This window comes from Natrix helvetica (assembly GCF_964273705.1).
Source record: "Natrix helvetica genome assembly, chromosome: 1".
Taxonomy (NCBI): domain Eukaryota; kingdom Metazoa; phylum Chordata; class Lepidosauria; order Squamata; family Natricidae; genus Natrix; species Natrix helvetica.
This window is the reverse complement of record NC_138548.1, coordinates 275,942,086-275,969,464: the sequence shown is the minus strand read 5'-3', so window position 1 is coordinate 275,969,464 and position 27,379 is coordinate 275,942,086. Positions and strand designations below refer to the sequence as shown.

The 27,379-nt window shown below is 38.7% G+C and overlaps 1 protein-coding gene across 1 annotated transcript in view; it reads left to right on the top strand.

The window, feature by feature from the left end:
* Positions 1-20,345, top strand: part of HSPA4 (heat shock protein family A (Hsp70) member 4) — a 33,262-nt gene extending 12,917 nt beyond the window's left edge. Inside the window, exons 4-19 of the mRNA XM_081934455.1 lie at positions 176-298; positions 723-822; positions 1,692-1,825; positions 4,266-4,510; positions 6,020-6,096; positions 7,682-7,833; positions 9,428-9,534; positions 9,706-9,839; positions 14,003-14,184; positions 14,765-14,860; positions 15,144-15,296; positions 15,705-15,830; positions 16,516-16,623; positions 17,833-17,952; positions 18,054-18,215; positions 19,095-20,345. Of these exons, the coding sequence (XP_081790581.1) occupies positions 176-298; positions 723-822; positions 1,692-1,825; positions 4,266-4,510; positions 6,020-6,096; positions 7,682-7,833; positions 9,428-9,534; positions 9,706-9,839; positions 14,003-14,184; positions 14,765-14,860; positions 15,144-15,296; positions 15,705-15,830; positions 16,516-16,623; positions 17,833-17,952; positions 18,054-18,215; positions 19,095-19,301 (2,226 nt within the window). The 3' untranslated portion in view covers positions 19,302-20,345. The remainder of the gene's footprint in view (positions 1-175; positions 299-722; positions 823-1,691; positions 1,826-4,265; positions 4,511-6,019; positions 6,097-7,681; positions 7,834-9,427; positions 9,535-9,705; positions 9,840-14,002; positions 14,185-14,764; positions 14,861-15,143; positions 15,297-15,704; positions 15,831-16,515; positions 16,624-17,832; positions 17,953-18,053; positions 18,216-19,094) is intronic.
* Positions 20,346-27,379: the final 7,034 nt, after the last annotated feature.

The window sequence follows — 27,379 nt, the reverse complement described above, 5'->3', positions numbered from 1 at the left end:
AATTTTTGTTCTCTTAAAAATATGAAAAATAAAGCATACTGTTGATTGCTCTTTTGTGCTTATTTGTGACGCAAAGGGAGAAATATATTTAACTTTAAACATGCTATTAAAGATTTTGTGGAGAAAATTACTCTGGAAAATTACAAATTAAAATATCATTTTGTTTCTAACTAAGGTTAAATATATGGAAGAAGAACGAAACTTCACAGTTGAGCAGATTACAGGAATGCTTCTCACTAAACTAAAAGAAACTTCAGAGAATGCTCTTAAAAAACCTGTAGTTGACTGTGTTGTATCTGTAAGTAATAAATCTATCTTTTTGATATTTTCTAAATTTAAGTTTTCTAAAGCTTATGAATGAAAATGAATGAAATTGATTACAGCTTGTTGCCTAGCTTCCTTAATAATGGTTTATCATATTGTAAGCCTCTCAGGCCAGACTGATATTCTTGTATTTACAGAAACTAAAGGAAAGATAGTATTTGGATTGTAAATGTGGTTACTCAAATGATTGAAGATTGATATTTTGGCTTGTAAATATTGTGTCTGTGTCATTTGTCAACTATTAGCTGTTAACAATTTTACTAACCAGATCACTTAACTTTTACTTCCCTATGCTATGTATGTGGACAAATGTAATAAATGTGGATAAAAATCCAATTATTAAAAATATTTTATTTGAAAGTATTCTTTTTAAAAATCAACTTTTAAATGTCTTGTAGGTTCCTTGCTTTTATACAGATGCAGAGCGGAGATCTCTCATGGATGCTACGCAGATTGCTGGATTAAACTGCTTGAAGTTAATTAATGAAACTACCGCAGGTAGGTAGATAACTGCAAAGAATACTGAAGTATATATTTGCAAGTCTTGCAACGAAGTTAAGTTTTGTTTTAGCCTTAATTTTATTACATTGAATAAAGGAGAAATAATTCAAGGTTTATTTCAATTCACTAAACTTTTTTTCTGTTACAGTCATTCAGATTTGTACATGGATAGAGTAATATTTTCACATTTTGATTACTTTTAAATGTGAAAGCACAGAAATTCACAAAAGATATCTGAAATATTTTCTCTTTTTAGTGTTTTCAAGCAAATTAATCTACAAATTAAAAAGAAATTGTTAGTTCCCCTTTTTCTGTAACGGAATAACTTTTTGTTGCTATTGAAATAGGACATGGCCTCGCTACATCCTCAAAAATCTTTAAAATACAGTATATTTTGGACAGTGGAAAGATTGAAGAAGATGAGAGAAAAGAACCATTATTACAATCTGTTTTGAGGTTTAGGGTTTTTTTAAAACCGGAAGCAGCTTAGAGATACAGCATTTTAGTAAATAACTTGTAGCTATTATTAAAATTGGATTTCAGCCAAAGTATTCTGGAGATAAATCCTGAAAAGGGAGAATGGCTTTTCTATATGGCTTCAATGTTTCTAGAAATGTTCTCTACATATATACTTAGTTGGTACAATTTATTTTCATTAGAAAGTTTGAGATTTTCAGAGAGAGTTATGAAAGTTCTGTCTATAATAAAAAGGTAATTTATCATGTAGACCTTAATCCATATTAAGAATATTTGTTTTCTGATAGATGATTGCAATTGTGCACTAAATGTTTTAAGCGGCATTCTTAATCAAATTTAAAAGAATACTTAAATAGAGGATCATGAAATTTCTGTATGTTTCTGTCTAGTTGCTCTAGCCTATGGGATCTATAAACAAGACCTGCCTGCATTAGAAGAAAAACCAAGAAATGTGGTATTTGTTGATATAGGGCATTCAGCTTATCAAGTATCTGTATGTGCATTCAACAAGGGGAAATTGAAGGCAAGTATAAAGTCTATTCATGTTAATTATGATATTATTGCTACCATTTTAAGTATTATAGTTGAAAAATGTGGATGTGTTGATGCATTTGACAAATAAAGCTAGCAATTAAAAATAAAGCTAACCAGATGACCGCAAAGAAGTACGATCCTTCCACCACCACCTTCCGAATCCTTCCATCGCCCCGACTCTCCTCCCAGAACTGATGATGCTTCTTAAAAAAAGAAAAGAAAACCCCAGTCCCATTGCTTTTTGAAAAGCACCTTTGAGACATAAAGCTAATGGTGTTAACTTTCTTGTAGATTATTTTATTTGAAGGAAAGTTGTAGTAGAAACATCACAGTAACAGGGTTTGGACATTGCAGTAAGCCACTGCCATAACTTACAATGTGATTTGTATTGTTATGGCATAGCAGTTTAATGTTATGGCACATTAAACATTTTTGTGTTTATGGCTGAATGTTTTGCATTATTCAGTATAGTATTAGTAATTCAGCAAACCATGACTTAATGTAATATATCAACTTAGAAACTGCTTCCTTATAAAAAGCAATATAATGAACTAAACTGCAGCGTTTGCTTTATGTGTGACTATGAGAGGGTCAAGTAGCAGAGGAGGTAATACTTACATCTATTATATTCTTTAGTGTTTGTAATGTCAAATATTCCTAGATCGATTGATCGATTCATTCATTCAATTTCTATAGCTGCCTGTCTCAATCAATGGCTCTGGGTAGCTTATACAGTAATTTAAGAATATAATTAAAATACTAAAAACATTTTAAAACAATAGATTTGAAAAAAAATATTTGAAATCTTTCTGTTTTAACCCAATTACAGTAAAGAAAAGGCTCCTAGGCTGATATAAAACATGTTGAACAGCAAGTGCACATTCTGTCTCTGCCAGACATGTGTGAGAGAACCAATTATATGCAATATTGCCTGACTAGTAGTAGTTTTTTATTTCTTTGCTATAAGGAAATTAAGTGCACAGGTTGTACGATAATATAATTGTCCCTGTGTTTTTTGGGTGCTATATTTTTATCAGGTTGCCAGGTACATAAATGTTATCGTGTGCTGCATTATAGATTATGTTTCCTCACAGCTGTTTATTTCATATGCATGTATTCCTCGACTTATAACAGTTCATTTAGTGACCGTTTAAAACGGCACTGAAAAAATAACTTATGACAATTTTTCATACTTATTTAAACTGCTACATCATTCCCATGATCACATGATTAAAATTCAGTTGCTGAGCAACATATTTATGATGGTTGCAGTGTGCTGGGATCATGTGATTCCCTTTTGCAATCTTGTTGTTAGTTGCAAAGTCATGTCTGATTCATCTTGACCCCATGGACAACGTTCCTCCAGGCCTTCCTCTCCTCTACCATCCTCTGGAGTCCATTTAAGCTCATGCCTACTGCTTTGGTGACTCCATCCAGCCACCTCATTCTCTGTCCCCTTCTTTTTTTGCCCTCAATCTTTCCCAGCATTAGGCACTTCTCCAGTGAGTGCAATCTTATGACAAGCAAAATCATTAGGGAAGACAAATTCACAACTGTGGCAGGAACGGTGGTAAAATGGGGCAAAACTCACTTAACAACTGTCTTATTCAGCAACAGAAATTTGGGGCTCAATTGTGGTCATAAGTCGAGGACTACCTGTATTGCTCTCTTTAACCCTGAATGAAAATAAGTATTGATTGCCTGTATTGGAACTGAAATAAATAATAGCACTGTTTTGTGGTTTGTTGAATGAGTATGTACCCATCTGGAACATAGATTCCCAGATGGTTAATTGAAAGAGTGGGTTTCATTTGCGATATCAACATTACAAAACGAATTATCTTTTTGAAAAGAAGAAATTCAGAATATGATCTATACATAGGCAAACATCCTGAACCTATTTACCATTAAATCACACTTGCTGTTAAATTTACATTGATGTGAAAGATTGATCAGAAGTGAAAATAGATATGGCAAAAAGGACAATTACTGCAGAGTAGAGTGTCTTTAAGATAATACAGGAAGCTCTGAGGTGGTTTAGCTATACTACAACCATATGCCTCTGAATAATTTGCTAAGTATAACTAGCATGGCTCAGTATATTATGAAAAAGCATTCTCTCTGCATAAATGATTCTGTAATTGACAGTTGCTAAGGACAAAGATACATAGCCTGGTACAATGTTTTCTACATTCTGGTAACTTCTTTCAGCTTGGAAGTGTCTCTTTATTGATGTTTACCTAGGATGTGTGTGTGTGTGTGTGTGTGTGTGTTGATTAAACATGCATACTACATGGCTGCTGTAATTTGTTAGATTAGTACTTTATATGACCCTAAACTGGATTCATTATTGGTGATTGAATTAATTGGCTGATTAATAACTTGCCATTTGTTTAATAGATAATATACTTTTTCTTTTTATTGTGAAGGTACTTGCAACAGCATTTGACACAATGCTCGGTGGCAGGAAATTTGATGAAGTATTAGTAAATTATTTTTGTGAAGAATTTGGGAAAAAATACAAACTAGACATAAAGTCCAAAATTCGGGCCCTTTTAAGATTATCTCAGGAATGTGAGAAGCTGAAGAAACTGATGAGTGCAAATGCTTCTGACCTGCCCATGAACATAGAATGCTTCATGAATGATATTGATGTCTCTGGGACTATGAACAGGTATTGCAGATTAATATACCTCAGTAATGAAGTTCTAAAAACTTTTTTCTTAAATCAGCGTTTTAAGTATGCGAGCACACTTCCTTATTTACATCTTTATTTTCATTGTTTGGCTAAATGGTATAGATAGTTTTTTGCTTAAGAATGCTAATTGGGGACTGAAAACTCCATTGTTAAGTGACATAATTGTTAGTTGAAAAAATACCTCGATTGCGCCATTTAACCACATCAGTTCTAGCAGTTTTTAAGTGAGGAATGTGTTAAGCAAGGACCTCACTTGACCACCTCTTGTGACTTCTTGCCAGCTTCCCCATTGACTTTTCAAAAACCAACAGGGAAGGTCACAGATCATGATTGTGTGGCGGTCCTAAGTAAAAGGATTGGTCATAACTACTCTTTGTTCAGCATCACTGTAAGGTCAAACTATTGTTGAATAAGTGTTTGGTAAATAAAAACTACCTATAATGAAGGGACTGGAAAAGTGGACAATTATATGTTAGAATTAGGAAAATTACTAATAGTTTCTACTACGTTTTTTTTAATCTCTCAATTCTTCTCCCAGAGGTGGATCTGAGGTTTTGATAATGTGAATTAATTAGGAATGTTGTTTCTATCATCTTGGATGATAGGTAGGTGTAGGTGTGTAGGTGTAGATCTAATCTCCAATTTGCTGCCAAATTACAATTTTAACATGGAAAAGGGAGAATATTAAATATATGAGGAATAATTGCATAATACATAATATTTAATTAAGTTCAGCTTAGCTTGTCTTCTCTGGCATAGGTGGTGGATGGGGGAGACTGTATAACTCAGAGAAAGCAGGTTATGTACCTCAATTACAAATAGTCATTGTATTTATAAATATATATTTATTTAAATAAATTATTCTGCAAATGCTGTACTATTGGCAATAGCATATCCAAAACTAATACAAAATGTTTTAATCATTAATTCAAAACCCATGACCATAATTCCATTGTGTGCGTGTGCATCTATATATTTATATTTATCCATCTATCCATGTCTGTGTCTGCCTGCCTATGTATGTATGTATGTATCATCTATCTATCTATCTATCTATCTATCTATCTATCTATCTATCTATCTATCTATCTATCTATCTATCTATCATCTATCTATCTATCCGCTATGGATTTAATCCTTGATTGGTGATCTATAACCTTGAAAACATAAGTGACAATTGTAAATTGGAATGAGAAAGAGAGGAATGCTTAATCTCTTAATATGAAGAAACTCAATTTTTGTGTAGCATGCTGTGTGGAAATTTGTTTTTATGGATTGTGGGAATGAAATAAAGAAGCATCCTACCTAAACAAAAAAGAACTGAGGAATACAGCAGACTGAACTATCTGAGTTTTGGTTTATTATCTAATATAACTTACTAAATGCAGCTTTGTAAATGTTGTCAATTTGGGAGATTATTTAAGAGACTTCTATTAATCTTTATGCTTTTTTTCATAAAAAATAATTTTCCATTTCCACCCATAGAGGTAAATTCTTAGAGATGTGTGATGATCTTTTGGCCAGAATAGAACCACCTCTTCGCAGCGTCTTAGATCAAGCTAGTAAGTATACATTTTGTTATTTGTAGTACAGTACAGGACTAATAAATATAACTACAGAAACACTAAAGTGCATAGTAGAGCAATTTATATTTAGTAACTGCTGGATAAAATAAAATGAGCATCACTAATAGTCAATAATGCAAAAGTTAGGATTAGGAAGGTTCAGATTCAAACACTCAATCAACCATTAAGTTATCTGGGTGACTTTGGTTACTTTCTATCACTCAGTCCAATAACTTTACAAGGTTGAGAATAAATTTTAAAGTATTAAGAATGCTTGCCCTAAGCTTCAGGCAAAAGATGGCATTGAAATCCAAAAAACAAAAGATATTATTTGAAAGTGTCACAGTTCTCCATCAGAGCACAGCTGTATCTTCTGAAGTTTGTATTGTAAATTATATATATATAATTATATATATATAATTATATATATATATTTGTGTACACACACACATATATATATATATATATATATGTACGTCTTTGGTTGTTCGGGTTTTCTCCCGCGTAGAATTGGAAGTATCTTCACGACATTTCGATGAAGTCTCATTATATTGATTCCAGACTACAAATACTTTTGTTTTCATATATTTAGAATGCTAAATATAAAAAAGCCTGGACTTTGGTAGAAAAAAATATTGTTATTTGTAAGGACTGTGTTCTTTGACTGGAAATTTAACTCTACTTTCATGTCTAGAAAATACTAGCCACATTATTATTCACATATTATGTTGCCCAGTTACATACTCTTTGTATGTACATAATACCAACCCTCAAATATTTCCCTTCCCAATAAATGGACCCTCAAGATATATGAATATTCAGTATCATCCAATCAAGATCAAAGACATATTTAAAAAGAAAAACGCTCTCCTAAACATCTGGTTGACAGGCCCCAAGGATTGCTTTGAGGGCAGTATATTCCATAGTTTTTACAACAGGAAAGACTTAACAGAATAACAGAGTTGGAAGGGACTTTGAAGGTTTTTTACTCCAACCTCCTGCTCAGACAGGAAACCCTATGCCAGTGATAGTTCACCTTTTCGGCACCAAGCGCCAGAACCCGGAAGAGAGCAGCTGGTCCGGCGTGCATGCACACCAGCCAGCTGGTCTTCGTGTGAAGAACCTGGAAGAGAGCAACTGGCTGGTGCGTATATGCATGATGGGACTCAGAGGAGCAGCTGGCGATGGGGCTCACAGAGAGGCTCTGTGTGCCACCTCTGGCACACAAGCCATAGGTTCGCCATCACTGCCCTATACCATTTCAGACAGATGATTGTCCAGTTTTAAAAACCTCCTTTTCTACTTGAGAAAAATTTATTTGAGAAAGTAGATAGAAATACAGTTTAAAATTACAAGATATTTTCCTTATTCAAATCCAAATGGAATACTTCAAAAACATTTCTTTTACTTTAAATTTGGTGTGTGTGTGTGTGTGTGTGTGTGTGTGTGTATTCCCAGACCGATGTGCAATGATGCTTGCATTGCTTAAAATGCCATTGTAGCACATGTTGAAACCTGTGGGATTCTACTCATGCAAATGAATTTAGATTTAGAATGACTCTAACTATTTTTTTCTTCACAGAACTAAAGAAGGAAGATATCAGTGCAGTTGAAATAGTAGGCGGGACTACAAGAATACCTGCTGTGAAAGAGCGGATCAGTAAATTTTTTGGTAAAGAACTCAGTACAACTCTGAATGCGGATGAAGCTGTCACACGAGGCTGTGCATTACAGGTAAGAATGGTGGTATGCTGAAAAAAATGTTTTCTGCTAAAACTGTAGTTTTTAATTAAACACTGGTTCACCTTTAGTTTCAAAGGAGGTACAAATAAATGTTATAGTTGAATTGGAAAGAAATGTTGAGTATTTGTTAGGAAATGCATTTTGTTCCTGCAGTAGTTAAATGAGTTTTTAATGCAAATTTATATAGTCCAAAACCAAAAAACAGTTGCACGAACTAGGATATGTACAGTGTAACATTTTTCTCCTTTCCACTCCTCTCCAGTCCCTTCCTGCCCAAATATCTAGCACATTTTGGGGTCTTCCTTTTAGATGTGTGATCAACTCCAGAAAAAAGAGAAATTGTGCCCTAAAATTTCAGTGGATGTTTGGATAGCATTGTCTCAGCATATTTGACAATAGGGATGTGCAGCACTTCCAAATTGAAGCTAAGAAAGTGCTTCGGAGCAGGCTGGTTTCGTAGTTTATTTACTCATTTATACAATGAATTGCTGAGATTCATAGATTGTGAGAAGGATGGCTTTATAAATCTTAATAAATCAATACTTTTCTGTATCTGATTAGACTAATAGCTTTTATTACTGCCTTTTATTTTTTCAAGACTTATATTTTAGTGATATGTTAAACATGTTAATCTTTTAAAAATAAAACTGGGATTCATGACTTCGTAAAATAACTCAATGACACTTTCACTTTCCTTCTCTGCCACATGCTATAAGCATATATTTTCAAATATTTGCAGTTATCCATTATGTTTAGCAAATAAGTGTGGATAATTTGTTCATCCCTAATTATTTGTCTAAATACTATTTAATTAAAGATATTCCGATTAGCTGGCCTGGCATAATTATAACTGTTATAACTGTTACCTCCTGGAAATATACTTTTAACTGGTATTTTAAGGGTATTGTTTTAAATTTAATTGATTTTAGGGGTTTTAAAGCCATATTTATATTCTCGCTGTACAGTTCTTTTAATTCTTTTAACCTCCTCTATTTATACTTATTCACTTATTCATCTGTTTATCTATTTAATGAATTTTACTATGGATGATGTATTTGCTGTGTGGACTGTACACCGCCCCGAGTCCCTTTTGGGAGAGGGGGCGGTCTAGAAGTGCGAAGAAATAAATAAATAAATAATAATAATACAAAGCTGGCTTCTTGACTAAGCTTAATGAATTGTAGCTTGTTTCCAATTGAAAATAGTCATTTTTTTTTTAATGGCTGTAAAAAGCAAAAGGAAAGTGCATGATTCTGCAAGCGCGTGGCAACCAGTTGAGGCAGCAAAGAAATAAACTTTTCCATCTATAACTGAATTATATTTTCATAGCTTTAATTATTAAAAATTAAATTGAGATGATGGGATGAAGTCTGACATGCAAAGAACATAGGACAGACAAAATGATAAGCCACTGCACTTTCGTACTCTTTACATCAGAATTTGACCTATGACCATACGTTAATTGAATAAACAAAGAGTTTTTGAAATGGAAACCTATCAGCCTTTTGGTTTAATACATGATGATAAGTATATGATTTGATGTTATACATAATTTGATGCTACCAAACTTTTTTTTCCCTTACAGTGTGCTATTCTATCACCAGCTTTTAAAGTGAGAGAATTTTCTATCACAGACTTGGTGCCGTACCCTATTTCTTTAAAATGGAACTCCCCGGCTGAAGAGGGGATAAGGTAACTCCTAATAAAGCTGATTTATATATCATGATATAATGAATATGCGTATAAACATAAACATAGCATTAACAGTTTTTCATATATTTGAACTATTGACATAATTTTTTAGTGTAAGTCTTTTCTCAGAAACTATTTATTTGAGTGAACAAGGATGTATTCTTTTTATAGTGATTGTGAAGTATTCCCAAAGAATCATGCTGCACCTTTCTCCAAAGTCCTTACATTTTACAGAAAGGAACCCTTTACTTTGGAAGCTTATTACAGTTCTCCTAAAGAATTGCCATATCCAAACACTGCAATAGGTATGTAGCATAAGAGATACTGTTTTTTTCTGTGTATTTAATATATGTATCACACTCCAGGAACATACCTGTAAGCTTTTTTGTCATGAGATCTTGCGTTAGTGTTAACATCTATGCTAAAATGTAAGACAAAGCCTAGTTTGTAAGATTGTAGAAAATACTGTATTTTGTTATCAGTTATGTGTGAGATTGTTGGGGGCCATCATAAATCCTTCTTGGTCCATGGCAAAGTTAGAAGGTAACAGTAAATGCTGCATAGAAGCTAGAAAGAATAGCATATAAGCTATTCATAGCACGGCTGGGAAGAAAGGATGCAACGGGGGCAGTAGTAGGTTTCTATTATTTTTGCTACCGGTTCTCTTGTTTGTGTGTGCTCAACGTTTCTCTGCATGCGCAGAAGCATCCGGCCAGGTGGGCGGAGCCTCCCACCGCCACCACTACTGGTTTGCCCGATCCAGGCCGAACCGGGAGCAACCCACCTCTGAACTGGGGATGAAAAATGATTAAGGTAGAAAAAAGAACAAGATCGATAGAGAGGGGTAAAGAAAACTAGACCAAAATTGAAGAGATGGAGGCAAAAAAAATTTTTTTTAAAAAAAGATGAGAGTGTCAAGGGAAATGACATATTTTCTTGTTATCGTACAGACAGCAGCCAGACTGGATATGCTCCGTCCATTAACCAATCGGACTGAGTCTACACTTATGATGTCATCGGGCCCTTGTGGCTCCTCCCCAGTTTCAGACTCAGTCCAACCTGGACTGCCTGTGAGAATTGATCTCTCCTCCAAATTATTTAATTATATCTTTAATTGGTGAATTTTTCCCAAAAAAATTGTTGTTCCTTTAAATTGGTTCCTTAAATAATCCTTTATTCTACAAATTGGAGGGAAATTCAAAACTGATCTCTGGCTGCCTCTCCTCAGCCGTCTGATTGCCTGCGGCCACGAGTTCACTCAGGAAGCCTGCCTCGCAATCAGATCGGCCAGCTCACGAGCTTCGGCCCCATGGCTGTTTCCCCGCGGGCGCTCCTTGATTCTGGGCGCTCGGAGGGATGTGTGACTGGCAGTTTCGTGTGCAGCGGTTCCAGGCGGGTCTGGTGGCCATTCTGTAGATCGCCTGGCCACACTAAGTATCTGTGGCCATTTTACGGGTCGGAAAAGCCCACGAAGATAGCGGTGGCCATTTTGAGGCTGGGAAAAGCCTCAGGGAAAAAAAGTTGGCCATTTTGGACGCTTTAAAAAAGGTGCGAACTCTACAGAAGCCGTTTGGAGTGCTCAGCAACGCGGGATCACCCCAGGGGGACCAGATCAGGAGCGCCTGGTCAGCAAACGTGTGAGACTGTGGCCTATCTTATTGGGTTGTTGATTTATGTTTGGTGAAATGGCTGATCCAGCTATGGATACGAATGCAGGATTAGAGGAGGCAGGGCCATCAGGGGCAAAGAGCAGCAGGAAGAGGCAAGCCAAAGATGCCCCTTCCTCAGGAGTAAACCCCAAGGTCTCTAAAGTGACTACCAGGGCAGAAGAGCGCAGGCAGAAGGCCCTTGAAAAAGAATTTCAGAGGGCCCAAAAACAACAACATAGTCTAACTGCCCAGTCCTCCCTCCCCCCATGGATCACCAAGTGGCGTCCCCAGCACCACCTGTTTGTCTCCCATGGGCCCTGACTCCCCCCTGGCCTATTCAGAAGGGGAATTGTCTTCAGAGTCCTCATCTTCGATGGAACCTGACAACACAGGCAATTTCTTTGATGTCCCTCTCAATAGGGAGCGCACCTTTGAACAGGCTTCTCTCCCAGTTACTCATGGTTCTGGGCACCCCCACACCATGTACACCTCTCCTGCTGATATGGCAACCATCATTGCTAAAACCATTAAACAGGTCATGGCTGCTGGCCTACAACAGCAACCCCAACCTGCTCCATCACATGGCCATAAGCATAAATCTTCTGCTGCGGCTCACCAACCTGATCCCTCTGCCTCTACTTCTCAGGCCTCAATTGGCGGGGAGCAAAATAATCTGCGGGACTCAGACTTGTCTGATCCATTCCGCATGGACTTCCTGCACAGGGGGCTTGATGAGGGACTTACCCCAACATGCTATGCCAACAGGTGGCTGCTCTGGCCTCTGTTCTGGATGGCTTGGCATCCGAACATCTGCCTTTCACCCCTTGATCCAGAGATTTCTCTGTGGAGCGTCCAACCTGCGTCCCCGTGCCATACATAGATATCCGACTTACTTACCTCGTGTCCTAGAGGCTTTGACTTCTGCGCCCTTTGAACCTATGAGATCCACTTCTTCGAAACTGTTGTCCTTTAAAACGCTGTTTTTGGTGGCTGTAACCTCAGCCAGACATATTTCTGATTTGGCTGCTCTTTCAGTCAGGCATGACTTATGCATGTTCCATCCAGACCGAGTTGTTTTAAGACTGGACCCGACATTCATACCGAAGGTGAATAGCTGTTTCCACTAAGGTCAGGAGTTGACCTTACCTGATTTCTCTCCATCTCCCCGTCACAAGAGGGAGCTCAAGTGGCACACTCTTGACCTACGTCGTGCCCTCAAGATCTACATCGACTGCATTGCCTCGTTCCGCCACTCGGGAGCTCTCTTCATCTCCTTTCGCCAGGCCTCCTTGGGTACCAAGTCTTCATCATTTAGGCTGGAGTCTGTATTAAACTGTCTTATGAACTTCAATCCATGCAGGTCTCTGCAAACATTACAGCTCACTCTACACACAAGCGCTGCAACATCTACGGCTTGGTCCACTCAAGCCAACTTGGAAGAGGTCTGCTGGGCGACCACCTGGGTGTCTCCCACAGTCTTCGTACGTCATTAGAAGTTGGACAAGTATGCGTTGGTTGACGCAGCTTTTGGGCGCAGAGTTCTACAACAAGTGCTTGTGCCCTAACCGACCTTTTTTACAATTTCCCACCCTAGTCTTTGGTACGTCCCAGTCTGGCTGCTGGCTCTACGATAACAGGAAAATGGGCGTTGGTTCTTACCTGATACGCTCATTTTCTGGTAGAGTAGAGACAGCAGCCAGCCCCGCCCTGTATGGGTCACACGAGGGGATTCCTGGTGCGGAGGAGAGAGAGAGATACAGTGACTATGGACTTTTACTTTTTGCTCACAATTCTCACTTGAGTCTACAGTTTTCCTTCATCTGAAACTGGGGAGGAGCCACAAGGGCCCGATGACATCATAAGTGTAGACTCAGTCTGATTGGTTAATGGACAGAGCATATCCAGTCTAGGTGCTGTCTCTACCAGAAAATGAGCATATCAGGTAAGAACCAATGCCCATTTTACCAGTGCAGGTGGCAATAAGCTAGCAAGTTCTACCCAATGCAAGGCAACCTAAGATGCTTTTCCCAAATGAAAGAATCAAGTGAGAGATCTACTTTCACATCCATAGAGCAGATTGTGCAACCAAGTCTTTTAAATGGCAGTGTCCCCATAATTTAAAATAATTCACTTGTATTAAAGGGTTGGGAACTTCGATCCGTCTGTCTGCAACTATCCTTGAGCTGTGGAATATGTAGCGAAATGACTCCGTTTCAGAGGAAATGTTATCCTCATTTGAGTGAACCCTTCTTGGCACTTAACCATTGAATTTAAAAAAAAAAATATCCTAGACAGATATAGAAGCCCTTCAACATCCAGTTTATTTGCTCCTCCTTACTGTCTGTTATCTAGAACTGCCAGATACCCCAGAGAAGAATGTATACTTGGGGAAGGAACCTGTTTGAACAGAGTAGTACTTCCAAGAAACTGAAACAGTCAGGCTACATGTCTTTTAGAAATTTAAAGACATGATGATTTAATACTGTCCAGCAATTGTTTTAACCAATACGCTATTTAATTAATAATCAGGTTATAATTTAAATTGCTATCTTGGTTGTTTTAAATAGTGAAAATGCAGGATAAGCGTTTAGTAAATTAACTTGATCAATAAAGGAAAATGAAATATTTGCTGCTATACAGTATCTTTGGTTTTATGTATTTGGAAAATTCCATGATCTTTTAAATTAGCAAATTTTGTACTGTATTTATTAAAACACAATAAAGAAAATAATGGAAGCAGTAGAGATTTCAATTATTTTCTGTTAGCAATTCCAATTTAATTTTTTACATTAATGAAAATATTTAATATTTTCCATTAGCTCAATTTTTAGTTCAGAAAGTAATACCGCAAAAGGATGGATCCAGTTCCAAAGTGAAAGTTAAAGTCAGAGTAAACATCCATGGCATTTTCAGTGTTTCAAGTGCATCCCTTGTGGAGGTTCATAAATCAGAAGAAAATGAAGAGCCCATGGAAACAGATCAACATGCAAAAGATGAAGAGGTAATGGGTGGAGATTTCTTTTTTCTTTTTGCAAATGTTGCTCTGCTAATTTAACAATAAGTCAGTTGTGCTAACGGCTTTCTTTATCATTAAACTTTCAAATACAGGATTATGCCTAAGTGTTACAAGATTATATAAAAACTGCATCCACAGGGTGCATTGATTTTGCTAACCATTAACAGTATCCACTTGTATGGAGAATGTCTACTTCTAAATAAGTGGTTAAAGAACTTAGATTCATGAAAGTAAACACGTAAGAGCTGGAGTGTATCATATATGTTATTAAAACCAAGGATTGCTTAGCAATCGTTGCAAGTGGGCTACTGTCAGTTACCTGCCTTAAATAACATCATCATCATCATGTGCTTTCCCTCTAAAAAATAAAGTGATGGAATGGGATGGGACCCAGACAGTTGAGTTCTTTTTGGTATCTGAAATTCAAGGTTATAACAATCCCTTCAGTGATTAGTACTACAAGTGGGTGGGTATGGGGTGTTGAATTCAGAGGAGGACTTTCCGTTTCTCATATTCAATAACATGGGAGTTTCATGTAACCCAACATTTTGCTTTCTAATTTCAGAAGATGCAAATAGACCAGGAAGAGCAACAGAAAAATGAGGAACAACAACAGCAGCAAACACAAGCTGAAAATAAGACTGAGTCTGAGGAAATGGAGGTAAAAGTTATGTCTGAAAATAAAACATGCTCTAAAATTAGTGGAATAATATAAAGAAAATGGCAGGTTGCTTTTCTGCCTTAAGGATGAGCTAAGATAAAATTATTAGCAGCCTGTTTGTAAAATAATTTGATACTTTTTTCAGTACGTGTTTCTTAAAGGCATATGTCTCAGTTAATGGAACAATTTATGGCACAGTTATTCATGAAATTGAATAGCCTAAAACCCAGAATCTGTTGCATGTTTCTGTCCTGAAGTCTTTTAAAATACTGTTTTAATGCAGACATCTCAGGCCGGATCGAAAGAAAAGAAAACAGACCAGCCCCCTCAAGCTAAGAAAGCTAAAGTAAAGACAACGACAATTGATCTTCCAATTGAGAATCATTTGGTGTGGCAGATAGGAAAGGATATGTTGAACTTGTTTATTGAGAATGAGGTAAGTTAGTTTAAAACACTTAACACAGGATTTCGGCCAGAATTGAAAACAAAAGGTGCAATGTAGCCTTGTAATCTCACTCTGCCATCGTGCAGTAAAGGAAGATGTGATGAACTATCAGTGGTTAATATTTATTGCTTACCTTAGAAGTGATAACAGTAGGCTGGCTTGTTTGGGCTAGAAAGGTAAGCAGTGTTTGCATGAGATACTAACAAAGATTATCAGGGCACATTGTAAATTGGAAAATTGAAAGACACTTTGGAAGAAGGCAGCGTCCAATTAGTTGTCAAGAACGCTGCATAGAGATCTCTGAATTTATCAGAAGTCAAGCTTGTTTCCATGGAGGATACTTCAGGTGAGAGAATTGAATTGTGCACAGTCACAGTAACCATTTTATATTTCCTGCAGGGTAAAATGATTATGCAGGATAAACTGGAGAAGGAGCGGAATGATGCCAAGAATGCAGTAGAGGAGTATGTTTATGAAATGAGAGATAAACTCTGTGGCGTGTATGAAAAATTTGTTAATGATGAGGTAGGTATTTAATGATGTGCAACTAGAAAAAATAGGAACAGATCTGCTCAGAATAATCTAATATCAGTGTTGCTAGGGTCCAGTGATTAAATTTTCAAGCATTTCCATGGAAATGCTTAATGTACTGAGGTAGCACATTTTTAGGCAATGTAAATTTATGTGGAATTTACATTGTCACATCCTTTTTATGAATTTGTTTTCTAACTCTGTTAAGTTGTAAATCCATTGATATCTTTGACCCACTGATCTCTTTTTAATTCCACAAATATTTACAACACAAATAGTCCTTGCTTAAAAACCATTTTTTCAGTAACTGCTTGATGTTACAACAATGCTGAATGAGGAGACTTGCAGACTGTCCTTGAAGTTACTACCATTGCAATGTCGCTGCAATCATGTTATCATGATTCAGGCTTTTGGCAACTGGTGCAGAATTACAGTACAGTAGTCCCAGAATTCTGCAGTCATATGATCACCACTGATGGAACTGTTGTCATAAGTCAGCATGGTCCTGTGATTTTTCACTAAGACCATGCCACTTAGCAATCAAATTCTGGTCCTGTTATGGTCATTGAGGACTGTGCATTATATAACCTGGTACAATGTTTGATTCTCAAAATTAAGAAGCTGGGAATTCAGTTCTTCACTGAAGAATAACACTTTAATTTATTTGAATTATTTCCAGGATCGTAATAGCTTCACTTTGAAGTTGGAAGACACAGAGAACTGGCTGTATGAAGAGGGTGAAGATCAACCAAAACAGGTTTATATTGATAAACTTGTTGAAATGAAAGTAAGTGGACCTGAAAACTGCCAAATTTTCTTAGGCTATAATATATTTTTTATTTATTTAGCAACAAAAATAAAACAATGAAATTAAACTACCATATTTTTCGGAGTATAAGACACACCGGAGTATAAGACTCACTAAGATTTTGAAGAGGCAAATTTAAACAAAAATTTTTTGCACTCTGCTGATGTCCCCAAAACAGCTCATTTTTCACGAAAACGGGCCCGTTCCCCCCCACAAAAAGGGCATGAATAGCCTTTAGGAGGCTTGTAGAATGCTGCTGGGTAGGGTGGCCCCCCAATGAGCAAAAAATGGCCCATTTTTTGCAAAAACATCTGTTTTTTGCAAAACAAAAGGGGGGCATGTATATAGCCTTTAGGGGGCTTATAGAGTGCTCCTGGGAGCAGGAGGGGGGGGGCAAAATTGAGCAGAAAACGGCCAGTTTTTCGCTAATTTCTGTTCTCCCCAGCCTCCAGGAGCACTGAAAGCCTCCTAAAGGCTATGCATGGCCATTTTGTGAAGGGGACGGGGTTTTGGGAGGCCAAAAATGCTGTATTCAGTGTATGAGACGCACCCACATTTTCAGCCTCTTTTTTGAGGGAACAAGGTGTGTCTTATACTCTGAAAAATAAGGTAATCCATTTGATCCTGATAGCACTTAGCTATAATGTTTCTTTTTTTCATGAAAACATATGTAATGTTCTGCCTTTAGGATTCTTTAACAAGTAGTGTTTGGACACTTTTAAACTAAGTACTAGAGTGAATCATATTTTTGTAAAAAGAATTTTACATGTAATTCTTAGGAAACATTTGAATATGTTGGCCAGGTTCATGCATTAGGAATAAGCTAAGGTTTATTCAGCTTTTGCCTTAGGTATGCTAGAAGTCACACTCCAAAAACAGATGAGGCTAGGAGCAAAATTAGATTAGATTTGTTTAATTAAAATTATATTTATGTTTCATTTGTTTTTTTAGGTCACAGTTAATTCTAGAGGGCACTTGTTAATATTAGTGCTTGTTTATGTAACGATCTTCAATTATGGCACATTACAGTTGCATTGTCTTTTGGACAGAGGCTGGAGGCTATACCCAAGACTTTAAAGGGCTACAAGTTATAGCATGCTTAATTTGAAATACTTTCAGCAATTTAAAGCAGTTTTTAATTCATCTCACAGGATACTAACTTCTTGATGAATTTTTCTCTTAATTCAGGCTGTGGGACAGCCCATTCAGGCACGATTTCAAGAATCTGAAGAAAGACCAAAAGCTTTTGAAGAGCTTGGAAAACATGTTCAACAGTATATGAAAGCTGTTCATGCATTTAAAGAAAAGGTGTCTTTTTATATCTTTCTTAACCTTCAAAATAGATTTCAAAAATCTCCATTCTTTTTTCAGCACTAAACTATAAGAATGTGTCCCCCCCCCCCAACTAGGATGAACAGTATGACCACTTAGACCCTGGCGAAATGGCGAAAGTGGAGAAGAGTGCAAATGAAGCAATGGAATGGATGAACAATAAGCTTAATCTTCAGCATAAGCGAAGTCTTACTTTGGACCCTGTTATTACAGCAAAGGAAATTGAAGCAAAAACGAAAGTAAATACATTTTTAAACTTAATGTCCTGGTGGTATGATTTGTTTTAGACTTTTTCTATAGATTTTACAGATGAAATTATCTCAGGCTGGCCAAAGAACAAACAAAAATGATTTGATTTAAATCCTTTAAGCCAAGAATTAATAAAAGTGTTTATGCACATCTTAGAAAATGGAGGCAGGAAGTACTATACTTTGATACTTTAAAGCTTGATATTTATATACTTTTAACTCTGATACTTTAAAGTAGCAGAGCTCACATTGTTCCACTTGTTTTGAAAGATTTAATAAAGCAATGAGTGGACTTTTTTTAAACAAAAATAGTGGTTGTCTTCCCAACCCATTTAATGGTCGTCTTTGGTTTTAGTATCAAGTTAAAAGAGTAAAATTATTAGATGGAAAGAAAAGGAATTATATCAATTTTTATAAAAATTCTGTATCTATTCCAAGCATAGATTAGACAACAAATAGAGCAATAATTAGACCAAACATCATAGTGACTACTGTGATTTCAAGTAAATTTATTCTGACAAACCTGCAGAGTTAAATTTAGATTTAGCCTCCTTCAAACAAAAAAGGATTTTGTAAAATTTCTTCTTGAGAACTTAAAAGGGATGTTTTATGGTGTAAAAGATCTTACTACAAAGAGACAAAAAACAATTTGGGATGAAACGAACAGTGAGAGACATACGGATAGGAACCTAGATAAATGTTTCAATGTGGTTGCCAAGGAAAATTCTTTCAGCATTACTAAATTTATCTTATTTACGTTGTTGACATTTAGCCCAATTAAGAATATCATTGGCATGTTAACTTTCATACATTTTGGGAGGCAGCTTTGGTATAATTTACCATTCAATGCTTCCAACTCTTTCATTTCAGGAACTGATAAACATCTGTAATCCTATTGTTACCAAACCCAAACCCAAAGTGGAACTGCCAAAAGAGGATCAAAAACCAGCAGAACAGAATGGGCCAGTAGAAGGCCAGGGTGATGCCACCAAGTCTTCTCAGACTGCTGAACAGCATACAGATTCAACAGCTCCAACATCTACAGAAAAGAAACTTCCGGAAATGGATATTGATTGAATTCCAGTTCTTTATATTGCATACTATAATAAAGCTTTATGTTGTCTACTTTATGATCTGAATATAAATGGAAGCCAATTGAGAACTGTTATTTTCTCACGGTACATTTTTGGATGGGATTAGTTGGTAGGGAGAGACAAACTCTAGGTTAGTTAAATCTTCAGCTGGATAAGTTCAATCTTTTGCCATATGATGCCAGAAATCCTTGATAGTTATTAGATTTGCGCATCTGCTCTTTCAGTTAAATCCTGTTCATGTTGTGAATCCCATTATTTAAAGTGTGTAAGAACAACTAGAACAGTTTGGTGGTTTGTTTTTAATCTACAATTAAATTACTATTGTGGATTGAAGCAACATTAGTTGATGGAAAATTACCAGAAGTATTTAAAGCTCTGGTTCTAACACAAAAGAGCATAATAAAGATATTAGATTGTGATCCCTTTGGAATTATGGAAGCAATAATAGCATGTTTTATACCTGCAAGTTTAATACATTTTTATTGTACCATTTTATGGTTATGTGAGAAATAAGGCAACATGGCTCAGATGACTTATTCAGGTTAAATGTAAAGAAATGAAGTAGCTGGACTGTTTATTCCCGGTTCATGTTCACACTCTATTAATATTCATTATGTCCTAGGTGTTGTATCAAATTGTTTATCTGATATGCAGAATAGCATTTATCTAAAATATGCTATTAGATCCAATATGTATCCTCATGATAAATTTCTCCCCAGCTATAAGAAATGCTGTGTAAATTTCTGTCTCTAGCTTAGTTGTAGGGGAAAAAGGAGAATATACTGCTAGCTGCCTCTGGATTACTCTGATTAGTAGCTAACATAGAAGATAGTATTTGTTTTCCTACACTTGAAAATGATTGTTTTATCTTCCAGCTAAAGAAGGAATCTGGCAGTTTACTCTTGTGTTCATTTACACTTTGGCTGTGTTATTCTTCTAGTATTGATAATTGTCATTAACTTGTATGTGTTGAAATCAAATGAAAGCTTCCATACACATTACAAGAAATAAATGCACTGGATTCTGATTTTTTTAAAACTGTTGATTATAAGAAAACTACATGAAACTCTTTAAGATTAGAAAATATGTAACATGAATTACTGGTACATCTCTTTAAAACCAACTTTAAAGTACTCCTTGAAAATATATTGGACTTGAAAGCCATGTTTTACAATCGTGAGGGTTATATAGTTTTAAACAGTGTTGCTTTTAATTTAGGTCTTAGTTCATACTTGAAATTCAGAGCATTGTCAGTGCCAGAATTTCAAAGAAGAAAAATAGAAGTATTATATTTGTACAACAGTACAATATTTTTATTTTTATTCTTTGAACTTAGAAATTATTAATGTGTATATAAAATATTCAAAAATAATTTATCTCCAACTATTGCTATTTTCTGCATGTTTGATCTATTCATGGCAGTTGAAAACCTGATGACATACAGTACAACCTTTATTTTTACATATCCCATTGTCACATAAGCTTTTATTTTCTTTGAAAATATTCACTTTTTTTTAAATGGCACTCAAGAAAGATGAAAAACTACAAAGTGCTAAAGACGAGGCTGTATGCTGTATTAATATTAATAAATGCCTTGCATCACAAGGTGAGCAGCATATACATTTTGATAAAATAAACTATACATCAGCTTTTTTTTTTTTGCTTAACTTTAGAATTAAAGAAGGCAGAAGTTTGAGATTTTAAACTGACTGTTCATTGCTGTATGCTGCCTAGAACCACACTATGTGACAGCCATATACATTTCTTTGAGAAAACAAATAATGGGTTCTTACTGAGAATTCTCATTAGGGCAAGAAGTCAGATTGAATAGTGTGTAAAGAAGGGAAAGGCACTTGGATGGAGACTGAGTGCTAAGCCTCCATTAGGCATGAAAGTTGCCTGGGTGACTGGACCAGGCTCTCAACCCAATCTTCCCCACAGGATGATGATTGTAATGAACGTAGATAGGGCTGGAAGAGACTTGGAAGTCTTTTAGCCTGACCCCATACTCAAGGCAGGAGGCCTTAAAATATCCCAATTAAATGGTTGTCCGGTCTGTTCTTGAAACTACCTGCGATGCACCACCTATAACTCTGTGACCCCTAATCCTCTTCAATAGGCTAGACATACCGCCCACAACCATTCATCATACAATTTAGCCTTCATATTCCCTTGACTTGTACACTGTTCTATTTGCCTTGGTGATACTTTTGACAGGTCAGGCTATTCCTTTTTTGTAAAAACGGATGCAAAGAAAGAATTAAGCAGTTCTGCATTCTCTCTGTTTGTCATTTTGCCATCTGCTCCCATTAGTGGAGCTATCGTTTCTTCGACATCTTGCATCTTGCGTATTGAAAGAAGCTTATATTTGGCATTAGTTGCCAGTCTTAGCTCATTAGGGTCCTTTGCTTTCCTGATTCCCTACTTGCAAATGTGGTTTATTTGCTGGTATTCTGTTTTAGTTACCGTATGTGCCCTTCTTTCCATTCTACTGTGCGCTGCTTGGAGAATCCAAGGATAGGTTAATTTTGGTCTGCTTGCCTAGAGACTGAATTGGAAGAAATCTTGACCACACCTTCTCTACTTGGTGGAGCTCAGTTACTCAATTCAGTCTGTCTAAGAGAGACGTAATATTTCTCTTGCTCAGTTGGCAAGAAAATTTTATCAGTTTGGAAATTTTTTGCAGTATACAGGTTAGGTCAGGTAGATCTGATTGTAATTATTAGTTGGCTGCTCGTGTGCGCGCTGGTTTTCCAGGCCAGCTGGCTAGAACTGCCACCATGTTACGTACCTGGTTTCTCGGGTCCAACAGATTCGCAGCTGGGGCATCATTGCCTGATCATTCAGGCTAGCCCTCAGCTGATAGGCATCCAATTGAGGAACTGGGAGATTGGTGCACTGATCTCAGGGTTTTCTCCGGATTGCTAAATCTGCAGCTTGTGTGTGTTTTTCTGGTGTTTGGAAGACTGGTCCACCATCTTCGTGACGCTTAATTGGACGCATGGGCGTTATTTGGCATGGAGGAGCTGGTACACTGCTCTTCACGCTTGTTTGCTGGATGCCATTTGAATTTTGCGGAATTTTCCTTGGCGCCAAGAGCCGTTTGTTGCTTGGTAGCCATTTTGTTGGGCAGGATTGCAGTCTCAAGCTCATCAGGTACAAAGGAGACAGCGTTGGGCTCCAGCTCCGTTCTTTCATCAACTTTGATTGTGACTTTGTTCGAAACTCCAGACTTGTGATTCAGTGCTATGCCTCTTATCAAAGTCTTTTGTTACACCTTGTGTTCACGGAGCCTCGACAGTGAGTGGGCAGTCTTGTGACTATCGGCCAACCGGTTTCCCGACTTGCAGGGAGTCTGATTCGACCCCAGGGTTGTCCCTAGTACTCATATCATGGCTAATCGGGCTTGTTCCAGTGTAGTTAGAGCGGAAGTTTCTCCTGGGAGCCCACCACCCACAGCTGCATCAACTTCCAGAGTGGGTAGGCCTACTACTAAGGGTACTAGCAGCAGGTCACGGACCAAGTCCAAATCTGGTGCTGCTGAGAAAGATGCCAGGTGTAAGCAGAGAGCTTTGGAGAAGCAATTCTCTAAGGATGCAAGAGAAGTGGAAACTACCAGATCCCCTCCTACGTTGCCCTTGGAGGTGTTGCCCTACCTCTCAGTCCAGGTGTCTCCTCCGGCCTTGGGGTGTCCAGGGATTTGTCCTGATAATGTTAACTTTCAGGGCCTGTCTGCTGAGTATGTATTTCTGCATTGGGTTTCGGCCCTGTGTCGGAAGCCAGGCATTCCACGCCCGAGGCCACGTTTACTCCCACGGCAGTGGGGCTCTGCTCTGAGGACGGCCAACTTTTATGTCTCCCCAGGGAAATCAGGGATCTGATTTGCGTTGCCATTTCCCAGGGAATAGATTCTGAGATCCAGTGTAGGGCTAGATCTTCCTTGGTCTAGTCTAGGCCATCTCCAGCTCCCCTACGGGATCCTCCTTTCCTATTAAAATCTATACGTAGCGAGGAGGATTTGGGGGGGGGAAGGAATTATCGGACAATGACTGCCTGACCCCTGATTGGCCCGCTTTTTCAGGGATTTTCAGACCTGCCTTATTCAAGTTCTTGCTATTCAAGGTCAGAGCTACGGCCAAAATGGGGGGTATGAGGGCTATGGTTGAGCCCTCATTGGACCCGGATCCTACTGACCAGCTCTTTTCTGAACCAGTTCCAATGGGAACAGTCCACCACAAACGCTTGGGTACTTCATATGGTGCAGTTATACCTCACCCTAGAGTTCCTTTCCATGCCTCCAAGATGGTTCATCAGATGCCCTATTCCACGGTGTCAGGTCAAGAAAGGATTCATGGACACAGATGTGATATCTGTTGGACAATCTCGCCATCGAGTTAGTTCCATCAGGGCAGGAAGGTCAGAATTTTACTCATCCTTTTTCTGGTCCCAAAAAACTCAGGAGTGGGATGGGGAGTGGAGAGCTATACTAGACCTCAAGTGGCTCAACGTTCACTTGGCCTACAAACACTTAAAAGATGCAGTCCCTACAATCCATCTTGGGCTGCATCCGTGAGGGAGATCTACTGACATCAGTGGACATCAAGGAAGCCTACCTTCATGTGCCCATCCGGCCCTCCCACAGGAGGATCCTGAGGTTTATCTTTATAGGGCGCCACTATCAATACCGAGCCCTGCCATTTGGCCTGTCATTGGTCCACAGGACCTTCATGAAACTGTTGGCAGCTGTGGCAGCCCATCCATGGTCGCTGCCCATAAGACTCCAATGCTATCTCAATATTTTAATTCAGTTGTTGCTGCCATGCAAACCATGATCCGGTCTTGCAAAGCCATGGGTTTGCAGTCAATATGGATGAGAGTCACCTGCCGTGCACCAAGCTATTCCATTTGAAAACATTGATAGACACTGAGCACTGAGGTCTTCCTATCCCAAGAGCGAGTTTCCAGCATCCACGGCCTGGGGAACCAGCTCCTGTTACAGAGGTCAGTACACTTGTTGGTCCTTTCCACACTACTTGGGAAACTGATCTTGCATTGGTATCATTACCTGGACAAGGCAACATGCACATCACCTGCAGTGGTTACTGCTTCCATATCTATAAAGGGGCAGCAGCAAGCACAACATCAAGATTCAGGTGCCACCCAAAGTGCCCCGATCCCTCAGCTGGTGGACTTCCCCTGCCTTGCGGAAGGGTTGTCTATTCAAGGAGCCAGAATGTATCATGATAATATTCAATGCCAGCTTGTTCAGGTGGGGCGCTCATGCCCAGACTCATGTAGCACAGGGTCGCTGGAGCCCATAAGACCTAGTGAACAATATCAATTGGCTAGAGCTCTGGGCCGCCCACCTTGCCGTCCGATATTTCCGGGAGTTGTTATTGGGCAACATGTTCTGATCCTCATGAGAATGTGGCCATGAAGGCTCTCATCAATCGTCAGGAGAGCACCTACCCCAGGCCTCTCATGCTGGAGGTGGAGAGGCATTGTCTTTGGGCAGTTGCACATTCTGTCCCTCAGGGCAGAACACATCTCTGGGATTGCGAATGTCCAGGCGGATTGGCTGAGCAGGGCCACGATGGACCATGCGGAATGGCGGCTCTACCCGAATCTGTTGCAGGAATTGTCATGCAGATTCAGTCACCCGACTGGATCTTTTTGCACATCCGACCAATGCTCACCACCTGAAGTTTTTCACCAGGTTTCTGGTGCCAGGGCGGAAGGGGCTGATGGTCTTCGCAGCCCGTGGCCCCAGGGACTATTGTACGCTTTTGCACCTCTCCCTCATTCCGAGGGTCATTCCCAAGGTGCTTGTGGAGAGGGCAAAGGTGCTGCTCGTCCCTCTGCACTGGCCCTGACGCTCCTGTACACCGACCTGGTCAGCCTCTCAATTGCCAGACCTTGGAGGATCCAGGATGACAGGATATCTTTCAACCAAGGGGCTCTATTCCACCCGGAGCCCCAGTGGCTTCAGCTGCCATCTGGCACTTGAGGGGGATATCTTGATGCGAGACAACTTCTTCAGGAGAGTCATCTGGACGATTCAAGCAGCCAGGCAACCTTCCACCACACGTATATATGACGCTTTGTAGACTGATTTCTGCAGATGGTGCCGTCTTCAACAGGTCATCCCCAAGTCTGCTTCAATTCCTCAGGTTTCGGAGTTTTTACAGGACGGTCTTGACAAGGGGCTTGCACCCAGCACTCTCCATAGATAGATAGCTGCTTTATCAATGGTTCTATGGATGTGTGTGTGACAACATATTCTGGCTCATCACCTGAGGGTGCGTACCTTCCTGAAAGGAGCTGCCAACCTCACACCGCATCATTACCCCTCTTGGGACATGTCCATTGTGCTCCAGGCGCTGACCACTCCATTTGAGCCCCTGCACTTTCGACTAATGACTCTTAAGGTGGTCTTCCTCATGGCCATTACTTTGGCCAGGAGGATATCGGAGTTGGCTCAGTGGTTGAAGGACTGTATAGCCAAGGCCTACGAAATCCAGGCCAGACCATTGCCCCGTCGTATTACATCCCACTACCAGGAGTGCCACCACGATCGCACCTTGGGCGTCACAAGCGTTGGTCGAGGAGATATGCAGGGTGGCAACGTGTTCATCCCTGTCGCTCTTCATCAGACATTACAAATTGAATATTTTTGCCTCGGCCAAGGCATCCTTCGGGAGGAGGGTGCTGCAGGCGATTCATTCAGATACACAGATCAGTCTGCCCCCTGCCCTTAGGACACTATTCTTGGGCATATACCATGTTGATTCTCCAAGCAATGCTCAGGTGAAAGACCTACAAGGTAGGTCGTTCTATGTGCGCTGTGGGAGAATCCAACCCCACCCAAAGACCTCAATCCAGGGTCACGGCAAGGAGGGCGGCCAGGATGTTTCTGACTTTGGGCTCATTTCATCGATTTCATCTCTTGTACCGGCCATGCCTTCATTGAAAAACTGAGCTCTGCCAAGTAGAAGAGTCGTGGTCAAGATTTCTTCCAATTCAGTCTCTAGGCAAGCAGACCAAAATTAACCCATGCTTGGATTCTCCCGGAGCACACATAGAATGACGGTTCGGGCAAGCCAACTTTCCTTTTTTTAATTTTGACCCTCAACTTTTCAGCTCTTTTTGCAACCTTGCTTGTCTCCTTGGGTTACTTTTGTTTTTCTTTCACTCGAATTGCCTTCATTATCTTATTTTTCAGGATTTCATAAGTGTCCTTGTAGGCTTTCCATCCATGGAATCCTTCCTAATTAGCTCTCTCAAAGTCTAAAACACTAATCTGATTTAGCTTCCTGTTACATTATGGTGATTTAAAGTATGATATGATTGCTCTTCTTCAAAGTTTCTATAACTTCTACTCTCAACCATTTTTCCCGTTAGTAAAAATTAAGACCAGAATAGCTGTCCTTCTAGTAACCACCTCTAACTACCTTTTGCATGACAAAGCTGTCAGGCACATGAGGAACCTGTCTGATCTCTCACTCCCTGCAGTTTGTTTCACAGTTGGTCAGGTTAATTAAAGTCTCTCATTACTATAGTTTCTTGCACATTTCAACCAACTGATTTACAAAGAGTTCATCTATTTCCTCTGTCAGTTTGGATGGCCAGTAGTGCACACATATACAAAGTCATTTATTCTCTAATATTTAGCCAACTACTTTGAAGAAGGCTTTCATCCCTAATGTGTATTTCTGTGGAGGCATAGTAATAACATACACAGTGTGACACTCCCCCCCCCCCCCTTTGGTTTTTGTTTATAGTTTTGTTTCTTTTTGGTTAGATGGCAGGAGTCCTAGGGATTTCCACTGCCTTGTATCTAAATCAAAGAATACTACAAAACAACAGGTTGGAGTGTTGTGATCATTCAAAAAATGATGTGCTGCAAAAACAATATATGGGGAAGCTGGTTCATGCACAAAAACGGCACCTAAAACCTAAGACACTAGGCCTGCACTGGAATCGTTTTACAATATAAAAACATTTCAAAATCACCCAAGAATGCTTTTTCTGTTGTCTCCATCATTATCAGGCCCAAGCCCA